This window comes from Coregonus clupeaformis, chromosome 5 (genome assembly GCF_020615455.1).
Source record: "Coregonus clupeaformis isolate EN_2021a chromosome 5, ASM2061545v1, whole genome shotgun sequence".
NCBI lineage: Eukaryota > Metazoa > Chordata > Actinopteri > Salmoniformes > Salmonidae > Coregonus > Coregonus clupeaformis.
In genome coordinates, this window is record NC_059196.1 from 456,191 (window position 1) to 473,747 (window position 17,557).

The following is a 17,557-nucleotide window of genomic DNA, read 5'->3' on the forward strand; positions in this document are numbered from 1 at the left end:
GGTCAAAATTATCACAAGAACGGTGAGAAAAAATCCCAGAACCACACCTAGTGAATGACCTGCAGAGAGCTGGGACCAAAGTAACAAAGCCTACCATCAGTAACACACTACGCCGCCAGGGACTCAAATCCTGCAGTGCCAGACGTGTCCCCCTGCTTAAGCCAGTACATGTCCAGGCCCGTCTGAAGTTTGCTAGAGTGCATTTGGATGATCCAGAAGAGGACTGGGAGAATGTCATATGGTCAGATGAAACCAAAATATAACTTTTTGGTAAAACTCAACTCATCATGTTTGGAGGACAAAGAATGCTGAGTTGCATCCAAAGAACACCATACCTACTGTGAAGCATGGGGGTGGAAACATCATGCTTTGGGGCTGTTTTTCTGCAAAGGGACCAGGACGACTGATCCGTGTAAAGGAAAGAATGAATGGGGCCATGTATCGTGAAATTTTTAGTGAAAACCTCCTATCAGCAAGGGCATTGAAGATGAAACGTGGCTGGGTCTTTCAGCATGACAATGATCCCAAACACACCGCCCGGGCAACGAAGGAGTGGCTTCGTAAGAAGCATTTCAAGGTCCTGGAGTGGCCTATCCAGTCTCCAGATCTCAACCCCATAGAAAATCTTTGGAGGGAGTTGAAAGTCCATGTTGCCCAGCGACAGCCCCAAAACATCACTGCTCTAGAGGAGATCTGCATGGAGGAATGGGCCAAAATACCAGTAACAGTGTGTGAAAACCTTGTGAAGACTTACAGAAAACGTTTGACCTGTGTCATTGCCAACAAAGGGTATATAACAAAATATTGAGAAACTTTTGTTATTGACCAAATACTTATTTTCCACCATAATTTGCAAATAAATTCATAAAAAATCCTACAATGTGATTTTCTGGAGAAAAAAAATCTCATTTTGTCTGTCATAGTTGACGTGTACCTATGATGAAAATTACAGGCCTCTCTCATCTTTGTAAGTGGGAGAACTTGCACAATTGGTGGCTGACTTAATACTTTTTCCCCCACTGTAAATGAAGACAAAGGCTATCAATTCAATGCAAATATTACTGTATTAAAGGAAATCGCTGTATTAAGCCTGCGTTGAAGACCGTTTGAATGGCTTGGATAGGCCTATGGAGATGGCAGAAAACATCCTGATTAGAAGGGGAGCTTTGTGAGGCTTCTCCTGTTGAGAGGTGGAGGGAAGATCCTCTGGGAGTCCAGATGTGGCAGCATGTGCCACTATGCTGGGCACTACAGAAGAGAGAGAGTTGACATGCACTTTAATTTAGAAATTATGTTATATTGTATTCTTAGTTTCAACTCATTACTTTCACAAATAAATGAGAACCAGCATCTTGAGGTTTAGAAATTAGAAATCATTTTACATAAGATCACTATCGATAATATATAATGTACTGTATATAGGGTTTAATATTTTTGCAATAGCATCTTTGTACACCAATATCTCAAACAGTAAATGTCCTGCTGTATGGACTTACACATGCTATCTTCAGCAGTAGTCTGGTCTTTAGATTCAGAGTGGCAGGAATTCTTCTTGGAATCCTTCTTGTTCCCGATCTTGAATGGCTAAGAAAGAGTTGAAAGACAAAAACATGTCAAAACAACAGTCACAGCTGAACAACCTCATGGTAATAACAAATCACATCTTACACACCAGCACACCAAGATTTATAAATGGTTTTGGAATTAATGGATGGTTTTACATTTTCTCGAAATAACATTGTTTACTCACATTGACACAATTGTTAACTTAAATAAGTTTGATGTACCTTTAAGTTGATTTTCAGCCTGGCAAGCCTTTGTAGGAAAGACAGCTTCCCTCTGGTAGCCTTCACATCCTCAGCCATGGGAAGAGCCTCAGGCCGGGTGGCTTCGAAATATGTTCTTGAGGCTGCCCTTGATGCCTCGTTACAACTGTGGAGAATCTCCTTGCTCAGAGACTTCACAAGAATCCTACTGAATGTAGAGTCCTGAGTCGACACGGCCAGTTGGAGGATCTTCTCTGAGCCAAACTCCTTCAACAGATGTTTGTAGACGGTGCTGTATATTTTATGACTCTTCAAGTTCTTGGGATAAGCTTGGGTCTCAGAGCAGCCTGACCATGCACAGAAGGCAGCTATAACTTTTGGAATCAGGTCTTGTGATGTGCGTGTGACGTCAACTGGGTACAGATCAGTTTGGGTTTGGATTTTTGACAGAAGTCTCACCACTAACATGCTGATGAGGCCGGGTAAAGTCATCATCACCGCTTAAGTTATCAGTGGATGGGGTTGAAAGCGAGACATCTTTGACAACATCCGGGCTGGTTGACTTCTGATCACAAACAATGCTCTGAGCTACACCGAACAACTGGTGGTATCTCTTTCCTCAGCATCTATGTTGGCCTCAAAGCCTCGTGCAGCATTGGAGGTCTCACTTGTTGCCATGCTGATGGCGGGAAAAGATGGCAGAGGGGAGGACTTAACACTCAGTAGACTGCCTATATCAGTTACAGTTCTGGTTGGAGATGACTCTCTGCTTTGTGCATCAGAAACCACAGAGTCCATGACCTGGCTTACCATTACTTTGTTAAACAGACTGACTGTGTCACTAAATGCTGATGTAGACAAAGAGCATGAAATCCTATCTTCAGATACGCTAGCCGTCACACTGACTCTCTGAGCCCAACTCATTGAAGCTAAAGATGGCACAAGGCTAGGAAGCAGGAGACGCTTCACAGACTCCTCTGCAAACAGCTGAACCAGCTCGTAAGCTGTGGGTTTCCCCAACTTCTTGTCATTCCTCTTCAGTTTAGTAAGGATTGTATGGGATGCACTCTTTCCAGCCGCCACTGTCAGAACCAGAGGGGTCAAGTTACTCTCAGAAATGATGCGGTTGACTTGGTGAGTAAGATCACAGGAGAGAGCACCAATCCTATCCTGAGATATGAGCTCCTCAAGTCTTGCTATTGCAGCTGTTAGATCAGGGTGGGATGCAACCTCCCCTTCTTCCTCTGGATATACATCCTTTTAAATGGTATCCACTATTGCAGACATGCTTTCCCTGGCATTACACACTGATGTTTTTGTCTTAGTAGATTTGCCCATGTCGATGACTGAGCATCTTACAATGGGCTGAGTAGTACTCGCTGGTAATTCAGAAGGGATGGGAATTCCAGGGAGTGCAAATTCCCACTCTGACTTCTGTGATCTGGCAGATGAGGATGACAACGAGGAAGAAGGCCACTGTGGTGCTGGATAGACCAGTTCCTCATCACATTCACTGCTTACCTTCTCAATATCGTCCAGGATCATTCCAACCACATTCTCTATTTGTGAAAGCTCTCCTGCAGTCACCATTTGGTCAGATTTTGACAGCTCTTTCTGAATTGAAACCAGAATATGGCTGAGGGTATTTTTGGCTTGAGCCTTTGTTACTTTGGCTTGCTTTCGCCATGTGAAATAATTCCTAATCTTTGTCTTCACATTGTGGTAAATAGTCTTTGCAGTTGTCCAGATCTTCTTCTCAGATACTTCCACACCAGACTGGGAGCCTTCGGGTGCGGCCTCAGTGTATTCTGAGGTTTTTTCATAACTCTGTTGAAGCATAGAGTCTGCCTGCCATAGAGTAGTAGAAGACTCTGTGCGTGGGAAAAGGCTCTTTATGTCATTTGTAATTGATCCAACGATTTCAAAAGCAGTTAAATCGGTATGCCTCGAGGAAATTGTTGATGTTGCTGGCAACATCTGAGAATCTAGCTGGCTGGAACTGACTTTGCTGGGAAAGCTACTGATTGATTTGATCAGTATTTTTCGCACTTTGTTGGTAGCGTTCATCTGGAACTCTTCACTGGAGAGCTTCTCAATGACTGAGGCTGGAGTATCTCTTAATCCCTCCAACGCAGAGGAACCGGACACAGGCATGTCTTCTAGGTAAGACATGACACCGTCCAAAAGTCATAGACTTCAAGGGAGTTGTAAAAGAAACTCTCTGCAACAGATGATGTGCATTCCTGATCTGATCTATAGATGTCCACAATCTGGGACAAGACCTCTTTGGTGCAGGGCACCAGGTTTGAATCACAGAGAGACAGTAATGGTTGAGAGTTCTCACTTTGGCATTTACGGAGAGCACCAAGTCCTATTGAGTTGACCTCTTGCAGTATTGCCTCGCTCTTACAGGTTTCAGGTTGCTCTGGTGTTTTCTCTTCTACAGAGCCAGTTGAATCACGTCCATCAGATAAAGAAGATGAATTGCATTCTGATATAGGAGATTCACTCCTACATGGTGAAGGCAAGCTCAGGATTGAAACAGGCAGATCACTGGAGTCAGTGTGCTCCAGAAGCACATCACTGGAGTCAACTTTTTCCATAAGTTCTTTCCCTTGGACTGGAGTTCCACCCATTGTGAGGAACAATGTATTCAGCTTTGCCTGAAGCCTGTCGTAGAGTCTACGAGCTACATGGAAGGGTTTCTCTTTGTTATACAGTGTCCTACTTGGGGATCTCTCTGGGTGCTTGTTGGCTGATCTAATTCAGCATGCTGCACAATGTCCTTGACATCTTCAACAAAGTTATCAATTATTTGTGATGCCTCAGAATCTACTTTGGTCTGTATGAGCCCAGTGGCCGCAGAATCAAGGATCCTGTCAGATGGGCCAGATGCATTCGCCAAGCTTGGAGTGGTACTAAACGAATGAGAAGGTTGAACCATACCAGAGATACCGCTCCTAAACCTTCTCACAAGAATTTCACTCACAGCCTTTGAGGCTTTGGTCTTGAACTTTGCACCAAACAGAGTGCCAAGATTTTGCGTCATTTCATTGCAAGATGTACATATTATGTTCAGCTCCTCTGGAACAGGAGAGTCTTGAGCATCCAGGTGCTCCACTGCAAGGTCACTGCCAGATGCCAACATTTTAACTTTCACAGCCACTTCTCGAAGCACCTTAGCCAATTCCGGATCTTCTTTTTCCAATTCATCCACCATGTCTGCGATAACAGTCATCACCTCTTCTGTTGCAGGTGGAATGCACGACTCTAATTCAGAGGTGGAGCTCTGGTCCTCTGGAGTGGCATGATCATCAAAACACTTCTGGACCATGTTGACCATCTGTTCAGCGGCCTGGGTACCAGAAGCAATAGGGGAGGACCGCCCTGAAATGGCTCTGCTGATAGTCATAGAGAGGGCCAAGTTAAGCTGTTTGACCACCACCTTGATAAGACCAACGGTCAGCTCAGGTGGGCAAGAGGACAGGATATTATGGTCAGAGAGTTGCTCCTGGACACTTTTGATGATTCTGTCCTCTGGCATTCCCAGGTGGACTTTCACTGAGGTCTGGGAACTTTAAAACGAACAAACAAAGCATGATAATTCCTGTCTGAACTTGGCAAATCGATCAAGCATTGTAATTTTAGTATTCTAAATATTTACATGTCCTTTTGATCTCTTTTCATGCTCATTAATTCTAATCTGCTCAAAGGTTGATACATTACATTCTGTACTACATTAGATAGCATAAAATGCATTGGCTAACAAACTGGGATAGATGAGCTAGGTGAAATCCATACATGTAAACCTTGAGGGGAACATACCTCTTCGAAGAGGGTGTTAGGGACCTGAGACGTTGAGCCCCTGTGCCGCCCTTATACAACTTCTTCGGCAGATATTTAACTTCCTGGATGAGCTCCAGTCTTTCCTGATCAAAGGCTGTAAAGGATCTTGCACTGCCGCCCCTCTTGGTTGAGTCAGTTTCGTCCTCAGCAAAGCCCGTCACCCCCAGTACGCCGGCCAGGGCCGGCAGCAGGATCTGCAGGGTGGTCTGTGTGATGAAGGTTACAATTGTCTTGCACAATTTGGCAAGCTGTTCCTTCGTCATCTGTTTTGAACAAACAGAACAAAAACAGGCTTTTCAATGGAACTGTGATGTAAAGTATTCTAGATCGAACAGAATGCATTTGATCAACATTGTTATTCTTGTCTGTGACTGAATTCAAAGTTTGATGAAGTCTGACAGAGCAATGAACATGAGTAACAGAATATAACTTGATGGCTAATCCCTCTCTCTGAATTCAACAGATTAATGACACATCAAAGGTCAAAGAAAGATGGAGAAACTTACAGGTTTTTTTTTGTCCTTTGTAGATCACTTGCCACTGCCTAGAAAATAAAAAAGAAGTGTTTTAGTTAGTGTTTAGTTCCCACTGCATAAGAGTTCATAAATGTTGAACATGTGAAGTTAACATACTCATCAGTAAGATTGCGCAGGAATGAGATGAGGATTGGGTAGGAGTACTCCATCTCATCCTTGTTGCCTGGGCCAAATGCAGCCTTAACTGCTTTCGTCTCCAGGAGCTCAATTACAGATCCTCTGTCCAGGTGTTTATTCCTGGAGACTAAAGATGTGATTGCCGTAGAGGGAGTAGAAACAAAATTAAAGAAAAAATCAGACATTTTATCTCTTAATACTCTGACTTAACTGTTTTAGGCTTTTACAATAGGCCTATTTGAATAAAGCTATCTATGTAACCTTTCTTACTGATTACAGTAGACTACAGTTTCATTGAAAATGGATAACACAACCTGCACATCACAGACAGAATAGAGAACCAATATAGTAGGCTAATCTCTGACCTGCATCGTTGTTGGTGCCCTGCTTCCCTGACTTCTTGCCACTACTCTTCCTTTTTGCCTAGGATAGAACAGAACAGATTGCAGATCTCAAATGATGGCAGACATGTTACACCAGGGCCTGTATACATAAAGTGCATCAGATAAGGTGTGGGCTCAACCTTGCCCAAATAATCGTATTCATTATGATCTCAAATGCAAAACTGATCCTAGATCAGCACTCCTACTCTGAGACACTTTATGAATCAGGTCAAAGCAGCTCTTAAAACACGTTTTGAAAACGGGTGTATTATTATCATAGAGATATATAGATCTCTATGGTAGTCCTGCTATCAGGTGCAGAGGGCAGCCCAGTAGGCCTATGTGCCCGGTCACTCCTGCTTCTTACCTTCCTTCCCTTCTTGGCCTCCTTCTTGGGCGGGGCCACCGGTTCTTCCTCAACAACTTCCTGTCCTTCCCTCTGAGGATCACCCTCCTCCCTCTGTACTACCTGAAGGACAGACATTCCAATAGGTAATAATAGGTCAACGTCAGAGTAGATCTTTGCATAGGACATCATAAATAGAGCTACAGCCATATCAGAGCTAAGCTGGTGATTGACTTTATAGAGAATGGTACATCTGTTTTGCAATATATTATAGCTTTTTACAAGAAATATCAGTTTAGATTACTTTTTTCTTTCTTTTTTACTTTCCCCCAATATTATATGAAGTCATTTAACCTACATTTTCTTCATCCATTCAAGCTATTTTATATCTCGAAAATCATTCAAGTTGAGTTCAAGTCGAGTGTGCAGACAATATTGCAGGCAGGGACTGTAATTTTGGGCTACATGCTACGTCATGGAACGTTAGACCTTTATGACATCACAAATAGTATTTTTGGGAGGAGCGCGGGAAAGGTTACTTGCCCATTCAGTAGGACTAGCCAATATTGAGAGAGATTTCCCCGTCAAACGTTTTCGATAGCCTACCCCTACGCCTTCAATCGAACAATTACACTGCCCATAATTTCATCACTCTCCGCAGGTCAAAACCAATCATTGGTCAAAAGACAGAAACATGTGGTTCTGCCTTTGCAATATTGTCTCTCTTGTGGGTTTATTTAGGTACGACATGTAGGCATACTGTGTAGGATCCAGTTGATTGGTCTGTCCTAGTCATTAGTAGCCTTAGGTCGAACCAAAAATCTTAGACGCTAGTCAACATCTTCTAGGAAGTATTTGTTAATAATATTCATTTCAATATCGTTCTATTCTTTGATTTAGTCCCAATCAAAACCAGCTTTTCAATCAAATCCTGTTATTGGCTGCCAAACCCCACCAAATATGTTATTGTAAGCCATACCGTAGCGAGAGAAAGTGAGAGCTGCAACGTGGACTCGTCCCGTGGCTTCTACGCTTGTATTGACCTATGCAGGGGCACTAAAGCCTGGGCCTGCGGGTGGAGGCAGTAGCCTACAACGCTGAAGGCTACACCGTTTCATTTTATTAACTCACTATATTTACCTTGTCTTCTTCATCCATTTCGATCACCTGCACAATCTTACTTTAATTGTAAGTGTTTATGTTGCCTACGTCATCTTGTGATGCTGTGAGCTAACAAATATAATTTATGCAGTAGGCTAGATAGGCCTGGGCTGCATAACACTGTTAATCTGGGAAAACATAAAAAAAAAAAAAAAATGTGTTTACAATGCAAAAATAGCGTAGGTCTACTATTCAAGTCCAGACTAAAGCCACACCTCTTCACACATACTGACCCAGAATCTACATTGTCTTAGTTTTAACCTCTGTTAAATTCACTTCCCTGGTTAGTCTGTTATCATGTTTAGTGTTCTCCATGGTTAGTCTGTCCTTATGTTTAGTGTACTTTAATATAGCCTACTTACTTATTTTAATGTTTGATTTTATTGATTTTTATCCTGCAGATTTTCTTGTGTATTTAAAGGGACTTTGGGTGTCTTGAAATCTGACTGCCCCTAAATTAGATTGAAAGCTGAAAACTTGTTTGCCCACATTTTAAAGGCCCAGTGCAGTCAAAACTATTTGATATCATATTGTACAACAGCTGATAAAAGTGTTTTAAAAAATGTGATTAGGGTTACTTCCTGATAGTTCTGGTTGAAAATACAGAGCATGTTCCTCTGCCCAGGCCTTGCTGACACACTCCAGATCTGGATAGGTATTTTGTGTGTCAGCTAACCACATCATATGTTATAGCAATCTGTCAGTCGATGACACAGTGGATGACTTGGCACACAACCATTGGTTGATGCATGCAACAGCTGAGCAGGGGAATGTGACCTATATCTACATGGGACACACTCTTTTCACAGCACTTCAATGCAAAGCGATTTTCGTAGCAGGTTTGGAGAGCATTTTCGCTAACCCTTTTCCTAACCTTAACCTCAGGTTCCTAACCTGCAACGTTAATTATCCTAACCTGCTACGTAAATTCACTTCGATATTGAAGTGCCATGAAAAGAGTGTTTCCCATATCTATACAGCACCTTCTAATCAGCAGGTTTGCATGGGCGGGAGTTTCGGCTTTCCATGGTGACATCACCATGTGTAAATTGGTTTATAGACCAATGACAAAGAGAGTTCCAAACCTCTCTGCCAATAACAGCTAGTTTTCAGTTTTCCCCTCCACACTGACCACTCCCAGACAGTCATAGCAAAATTCTTGGTTGAGAAAAAATGTATATTACAGTAAGGTACTTAATTGTTACCCAGAAATGATTCGATATTGATTTTTAAAAAACGTCTGCTTTGGGCCTTCAACAGATATCTGCACTACATACTCAGAAATAACAGATTTTTACATTTTAGAATGTATTTTATCAAGAAAGTAAGTTATACATGTATTTTTTTTATCTTACTCTTAATTACAACTCATTTATTTGGCTGTGGTTCATTTGATTTTCAGCACAATCCTGTTTGATAAGTTATAGTATTATAGTGACCTCTTGTGGTCAAATTTCAAACTCACAGCTTAACTAATTAAAATTGAGGTTTTCCATACCCTGTCTTATCAAACAGTGCAACATTTGACTGATGAAATGGCATTCTCCTAAAATTCTTACACTTCTAGATGAGAAATACAAGTCACTATTCCAATACTGTTTGATTCTGCCGTTTTTGAAATACTATGAACAAATATGAGCGCAAATGTCTGAGATTGAGACACCAACTATTAACATTTCAGTTAAAAACCCTTGGATAATTTCAACATTAATTACTTAACATCTATACACATACACACCATGTAAATATCAATAAAAAGAGGCACACATGCTACAAATAGTTAGTGACTACCTACCAGTTAATCAGATTAGATTATTATGAAAAATAATATTGTTATGAGAGACAAATTGCCTTTAGACAACATAAATGACTGCGTCTGGACACAGGTCAAAACTACTCTGCCGAGCTCAAGTACTCTGTCAAGCTCAAGTTACCAGCTATGTATGGTTTCAACAATTACAAGGAGTTATTGAAAAGTATCTTACAAACATTGTTTGAATGTGAAAACTTGTCAGGTTTTATGAAACAGGTGTATTTGTATTGAAGAACCCTGAGATTGTGGACAGTAGGCCTTGTGTGAACAGGTGTGAACAGACTGAAGATAATGACTGTAAACTGAATGTATACAATTTTACAGAAAAACGTTTTCCTTTCTCTGTCTTTCGAAACTCAGGAACAGTTTGAATATTCTTTATGTAATTTAAACTATGGTATGGATGATAAAGTTGAATCTTTCTCTCTGAATCAGGAGTAAACTTTCATTCTCTCAATTTTTCCCAATGCCCAATCTGAGCAACCTACGCTATAAACCCTGTCTTTCCCATTATTATTTCAAAAGTGGAAAATGCTACAATCGATAATCACACATAATGGGCATTTCACAGCCAAGATTTCTTGATCCGTCCCATCTTGGCCAGTATAACCTTCACCCGGTCCCTCTCTTCCGGAGTCCTCTTGGAGGTGCACTCCACAGTAGAGTCGGTCTCAAAGGAGATGGCTGGGACGTGAGTGAGCAAGTGGCCCCCAGCCTTCTCCTGGGCCATGGGCGTGGGAGTCTGCAGGACCAGCCTTCTCCTGGGCCATGGGCGTGGGAGTCTGCAGGACCAGCCTTCTCCTGGGCCATGGGCGTGGGAGTCTGCAGGACCAGCCTTCTCCTGGGCCATGGGCGTGGGAGTCTGCAGGACCAGCCTTCTCCTGGGCCATGGGCGTGGGAGTCTGCAGGACCAGCCTTCTCCTGGGCCATGGGCGTGGGAGTCTGCAGGACCAGCCTTCTCCTGGGCCATGGGCGTGGGAGTCTGCAGGACCAGCCTGCCCCTCAGAGAGTGTTTGAGCTGCAGCAGCAGAGGGTTGTGGTGGTTGTACAGCCCCACAGGGTCGCTCTCGGGCCGGAAGCAGGTGGAGCAAGCGGAGCACAGTACGCAGAAGATGTAGACCCAGCCCAGGTAGTGCAGCACAGGGAAGATGTAGACCCAGCCCAGGTAGTGCAGCACAGGGAAGATGTAGACCCAGCCCAGGTAGTGCAGCACAGGGAAGATGTAGACCCAGCCCAGGTAGTGCAGCACAGGGAAGATGTAGACCCAGCCCAGGTAGTGCAGCACAGGGAAGATGTAGACCCAGCCCAGGTAGTGCAGCACAGGGAAGATGTAGACCCAGCACAGGTAGTGCAGCACAGGGAAGATGTAGACCCAGCACAGGTAGTGCAGCACAGGGAAGATGTAGACCCAGCACAGGTAGTGCAGCACAGGGAAGATGTAGACCCAGCCCAGGTAGTGCAGCACAGGGAAGATGTAGACCCAGCCCAGGTAGTGCAGCACAGGGAAGATGTAGACCCAGCCCAGGTAGTGCAGGACAGGGAAGATGTAGACCCAGCACAGGTAGTGCAGCACAGGGAAGATGTCGTCACCAGCAGGATGCGGAAGATCAGCAACATGGTCAGCCAGATCTTGCCGATCACTGTGGAGTGGTTCTGCACCTCGGATAGGAAGCGTCCGAGAATGGACCAGTCTCCCATGGTTTAACCAGTCTCCCATGGTTTAACCAGTCTCCCATGGTTTAACCAGTCTCCCATGGTTTAACCTGGGGGGGCTTGAGAAGGGACAAGGGTGTGAATCACAACCTCCCAGTCCACTACTACCTAAAACAGTACAATAGGAATGATTTAGACACCAATGTTAAATCTATGTAAAGGAACATTTTCTAGTGTTTTGCAAATGGCTTCATATCTGATCTACGATGGTTGTATTGAAACTCACAATACAGAAAACCTTTTAATTATGTTGAATAAATACATTTCCCAGAAATGTCACTCATTATCTCATAACTTCTCATACAGCTGTTGATACACGAGAATGATAGAGTATGCCCATATCAATGAGGGGAATACAGTGCAAATTGTAACAGCAGAAAATACCGTTTCCCCTTTCCGTTTATCATAACAATTGAAAATGCAAACAGAGAAGAACAATCCTAACAAAATAGTTAAAAATCCACTCAACCCTGGATAGTTTGTCTCTTTCCAATGCAAATCTGTAAAAAATGCTTTACCATGTAGTCCGCATTGGCTATAATTAATATAAGTGCTGTTTAATGGACGATTTGAACGGTGTTGAGCCTGGTATGGGAGAATGAGCATATTCAGACATATTCAGCCACTCTATCTGAAACTGTCATTGTGCTGTGGGGATACAAATGCAGCCAATGTACAGTTTAACAAAGATTAAAAAAATACAATGGGAGGCACCTTTTCTGAAGAGCCGGGAATAGTCAAACAATAACTGCAGGGAACTAACTGGAAAAGGAAAACAATACCAATTTATGCAAAGCTTCTGCTCTTCGCCCGTTTCAAAAAATTAAAAAATTGATAAATATTTCGCACTTTTCCAGACTATGCTCAATCAATCTTTGAATTAAATGTGATGACAAAGTAGAGGAATCATCCAGCAGTTTTAGGCTTATAGTCACCAGTATGACTACAGCATTTGTCTTTCTCTAGGCCACTAGCCTTAGTGCTTTGCCCCATCCACTTATAGGCCTGATCTAACACAGAGATACAAATCTCACAATACATACAGTTCACTAAAATGGTCTTCCAGGAACTGTCTGGACTAAACAGGACTGTGGTATCCCTTCAAATGGTATACTGAAGACCCTATAAGCAGCTTGCATCAATGATGTATGGATCCAATCCAAGTCCACAGATTAAACACACAGAACAGGTTATATCTCCATTAAAATAAGTATGTTTAGAGTCTATCCATCCACTTGAATGTCCATCATGGGATCCAATGTAAAGACCAAGCCTCAGTATCCTCCGCAGCATCCATGTCTCTGCTTCATCATGGTGTGGTCCATACACTGTGGCTTTGGAACAGAGGACATCAGGACCATTCCCCTGCAGTTTGTGAGGGCACGAATTCAATTGTTACTTTGTGTGGTTGGGCTGAAAGGCTGGATTAGGTCTGGTCCGTGTGTGTGTCATATGTAAACTACAGGGCAGCCAGTGCCAGTGGGCCAAATATGATAAATAACTGAATGATTGATCGAGTTCATCTAAATTAGAATATTGAGGAAGCATCTGGCTTTCTGAAAACACCAACCTGTTAAAGACAAAGACATTGCTAACTAAGCACTAAGGATTGTCATGCCTAGAACTGTAGACCCATTGATAATAAATAAACCCTTTATAGGACCTATAAACTGTAGATGCTTCAGAAATTATTTATACGCAAATCTCATGCAATATAAAGTGTTGCACTATTGAGTAGACAACTGATGTACCTACTGTAATGTCATGATGAAAAAAATAATAATGTATGCACTCACTAATTGTAAGTCGCTCTGGATAAGAGCGTCTGCTAAATGACTAAAATGTAAAGATCATGTACCACTTAGCAGATCAGTTTATGTATGTAAATTTTTTTTACATTTTAGTCATTTAGCAGACGCTCTTTTCCAGAGCGACTTACAGTTAGCGAGTGCATACATTTTAATTTTTTTTCATACTGGCCCCCTGTGGGAATCGAACCCACAACCCTGGCATTGCAAGCGCCATGCTCTACCAACTGAGCTACACGGGGCCCAGTATAGGTAATGGCTTTATTTAAAGGGCCAATGCAGTCGTTTTTATCTCAATATCAAATCCTTTCTGGGTAACAAAGTACATTACTGTGATTGTTTTCAATTAAAATTGTCAAAAATAAACTAAAATAGCTTCTTAGCAAAGACCAATTTCTCAAGCAGGAATTTTACTAGTACTGTGTGGTCTGAGTGGGGAGGGGAAAATGTAAAATTAGCTGTTATTGGCAGAGAGGTTTGGAACTCTCTTTCTTTATGGTCTATTAACTAATTAAGTGTTGACACCAGGCAGGCCAAAACTTCATCCCACCAAAACAGGCTCAGATTTCAGGCGGTCTTTTCGAACAGCTCTTACACTAAAAGGGCATTATCATCATTTGCACAGTATTATTCCAACCACATAGTGTGCCTTCGGAAAGTATTCAGACCCCTTGACTTTTTCCACATTTTGTTACGTTACAGCCTTATTCTAAAATTGATTAAATAAAACAATTTCCTCAGTAATCTACACACAATACCCCATAATGACAAAGTGAAAACAGGTTAAAAAAGAATAATATATATATTTAAAAAACAAAACAGAAATACCTTATTTACATAAGTATTCAGACCCTTTGCTATGAGACTCGAAATTTAGCTCAGGTGCATCCTGTTTCCGTTGATCATCCTTGAGATGTTTCTACAACTTGATTGGAGTCCACCTGTGGTAAATTCAATTGATTGGACATGATTTGGAAAGGCACACACCTGTCTATATAAGGTCCCACAGTTGGCAGTGCATGTCAGAGCAAAAACCAAGCCATGAGGTCGAAGGAATTGTCCCTAGACCTCCGAGACAGAATTGTGTCGAGGCACAGATCTGGGGAAGGGTACCAAAACATTTCTGCAGCATTGAAGGACCCCAAGAACACAGTGGCCTCCATCATTCTTAAATGGAAGAAGTTTAGAACCACCAAGACTCTTCCCTAAGAGCTGGCCGCCCGGCCAAACTGAGAAATCGGGGAGAAGGGCCTTGGTCAGGGAGGTGACCAAGAACCCGATGGTCACTCTGACAGAGCTCTAGAGTTCCTCTGTGGAGATGGGAGAACCTTCCAGAAGGACAACCATCTCTGCAGCACTCCACCAATTAGGCCTTTATGGGAGAGTGGCCAGACGGAAGCCACTCCTTGGTAAAAGGCACATGACAGCCCTCTTGGAGTTTGTCAAAAGGCACGTAAAGACTCTCAGACCATGAGAAACAAGATTCTCTGGTCTGATGAAACCAAGATTTAACTCTTTGGTCTGAATGCCAAGCATCACGTCTGGAGGAAACCTGGCACCATCCCTACGGTGAAGCATGGTGGTGGCAGCATCATGCTGTGGGGATACTTTTCAGTGGCAGGGACTGGGAGACTAGTCTGGATTGAGGCAAAGATGAACGGAGCAAAGTACAGAGAGATCCTTGATGAAAACCTGCTCCAGAGCACTCAGGACCTCAGACTGGGGCGAAGGTTCACCTTCCAACAGGACAATGACCCTAAGCACACAGCCAAGACAACGCAGGAGTGGCTTTGGGACAAGTCTCTGAATGTCCTTGAGTGGCCCAGCCAGAGCCCGGACTGGAACCCAATCTAACATAATAATAATAATAATAATAATATGCCATTTAGCAGACACTTTTATCCAAAGCGACTTACAGTCATGTGTGCATACATTTTTTTTGTGTATGGGTGGTCCCGGGGATCGAACCCACTACCTTGGCGTTACAAGCGCCGTGCTCTACCAGCTGAGCTACAGAGGACCACATCTCTGGAGAGACCTGAAAATAGCTGTGCACCAACACTCCCCATCCAACCTGACAGAGCTTGAGAGGATCTGCAGAGAAGAATGGGAGAAACTCCCCAAATACAGGTGTGCCAAGCTTGTAGCGTAAAAAACTCCCCCAAAAATACCCAAGAAGACTCGAGGCTATAATCGCTGCCAAATGTGCTTCAACAAAGTATTGAGTAAATGGTCTGAATAATTATGTAAATTTGATATTTCTGGCTTTTATTTATTCTAAAATACAGTTTTTGCTTTGTCATTATGGGGTATTGTGTGTAGATTGATGAGGGGAAAAAAACATTTAATTAATTTTAGAATAAGGTTGTAACCTAACAAAATCTGGAAAAAGTCAAGAGGTCTGAATACTTTCCGAAAACACAGCTAAATCACGTTTTTGACTGCACTGGGCATTTAATAATTTCAAGGTCTTAATTGTATGTCCACAAATTTGATTGTGTCTGACTTGCAATATTTGAGTTGGATGCCCAATCCCTGGGCTGCGTGACCAAATCATTGATTTGAATGGGTGTTATTAATCACTGTGTGTGGAAAGTTGTCTGGGTTTTCTGTGAACTATTGAGTGTGTGCATTGATTTCTAATCTTATATACAGTGGGAAGTGATCAATTTACTTATTGATGATGGAAGACGCAAAGGGATTCCAAATTCCTTTTTTTCCTGAGAGCAACATAACAACATGATATGACCGTAACCAAATGCAATCTGGAAAAAAAATCACAGTTTTATTGTTTCACTGATTTAATTAGACGTGACTGCTGTGGTAAGTGATTATTATATACATCTATGTAAGTGACTCATCATAACAGTATTACAGTTCATAGAGCAAGGCCGTAGTGGTTATCAGATAATGGACAAATGGTAGGTGCTGATCACATTTTTGGAAATATCTGTTCAATCATATAAATTCATGTTATGCATATGTTGTATCCTAATTGTGTTATGCATTTGTGTGTGGATGACAATATTTTGATATCCCAGCAAATCTTGAAAGGATTTCTTAAAATTAGATTTGAAGGGGTTGACTAATAGTAGCTAAACTGTATAGAAACAACATGTTGCTTTTTCCCTAGTGTTTATGTTGTAGCATAATGTAAATACACTGCTCAAATAAATAAAGGGAACACTAAAATAACACATCCTAGATCTGAATGAATGAAATAATCTTATTAAATACTTTTTTCTTTAAATAGTTGAATGTGCTGACAACAAAATCACACAAAAATTATCAATGGAAATCAAATATATCAACCCATGGAGGTCTGGATTTGGAGTCATCCTCAAAATTAAAGTGGAAAACCACACTACAGGCTGATCCAACTTTGATGTAATGTCCTTAAAACAAGTCAAAATGAGGCTCAGTAGTGTGTGTGGCCTCCACGTGCCTGTATGACCTCCCTACAACGCCTGGGCATGCTCCTGATGAGGTGGCGGATGGTCTCCTGAGGGATCTCCTCCCAGACCTGGACTAAAGCATCCGCCATCTCCTGGACAGTCTGTGGTGCAACGTGGCGTTGGTGGATGGAGCGAGACATGATGTCCCAGATGTGCTCAATTGGATTCAGGTCTGGGGAACGGGCGGGCCAGTCCATAGCATCAATGCCTTCCTCTTGCAGGAACTGCTGACACACTCCAGCCACATGAGGTCTAGCATTGTCTTGCATTAGGAGGAACCCAGGGCCAACCGCACCAGCATATGGTCTCACAAGGGGTCTGAGGATCTCATCTCGGTACCTAATGGCAGTCAGGCTACCTCTGGCGAGCACATGGAGGGCTGTGCGGCCCCCAAAGAAATGCCACCCCACACCATGACTGACCCACCGCCAAACCGGTCATGCTGGAGGATGTTGCAGGCAGCAGAACGTTCTCCACGGCGTCTCCAGACTCTGTCACATCTGTCACATGTGCTCAGTGTGAACCTGCTTTCATCTGTGAAGAGCACAGGGCGCCAGTGGCGAATTTGCCAATCTTGGTGTTCTCTGGCAAATGCCAAACGTCCTGCACAGTG

The 17,557-nt window shown here is 42.6% G+C and overlaps 2 protein-coding genes across 4 annotated transcripts; both read right to left on the reverse strand.

Annotated features, from left to right (window-relative positions):
• Positions 1–980: 980 nt before the first annotated feature.
• LOC121557996 lies at positions 981–8,390 on the reverse strand. Of its 3 annotated transcripts, none has more exons than XM_045211586.1 (6): positions 7,016–8,390; positions 6,631–6,688; positions 6,245–6,392; positions 6,119–6,156; positions 5,592–5,875; positions 981–1,248 (listed from the first exon to the last, which is right to left on the reverse strand). In XM_045211586.1, the coding sequence occupies exons 1-5, from the start codon at positions 7,202–7,204 to the stop codon at positions 5,757–5,759; spliced, it is 552 nt and encodes a 183-aa protein (XP_045067521.1). In that variant the 5' UTR covers positions 7,205–8,390; the 3' UTR covers positions 981–1,248; positions 5,592–5,756. The 3 variants fall into 3 exon arrangements, with proteins under 3 accessions (XP_045067521.1, XP_041727407.2, XP_045067520.1); XM_045211585.1 differs by lacking the exon at positions 981–1,248 and adding an exon at positions 4,675–5,341; XM_041871473.2 differs by lacking the exons at positions 5,592–5,875; positions 6,119–6,156; positions 6,245–6,392; positions 6,631–6,688; positions 7,016–8,390 and adding exons at positions 1,497–1,584; positions 1,788–2,235.
• A 1,403-nt stretch (positions 8,391–9,793) lies between these two features.
• LOC121556733 lies at positions 9,794–11,774 on the reverse strand. Its single transcript, XM_041870622.2, has 2 exons — positions 11,119–11,774; positions 9,794–11,082 (listed from the first exon to the last, which is right to left on the reverse strand). The coding sequence occupies exons 1-2, from the start codon at positions 11,683–11,685 to the stop codon at positions 10,534–10,536; spliced, it is 1,116 nt and encodes a 371-aa protein (XP_041726556.2). The 5' UTR covers positions 11,686–11,774; the 3' UTR covers positions 9,794–10,533.
• Between the last annotated feature and the right edge of the window lie 5,783 nt (positions 11,775–17,557).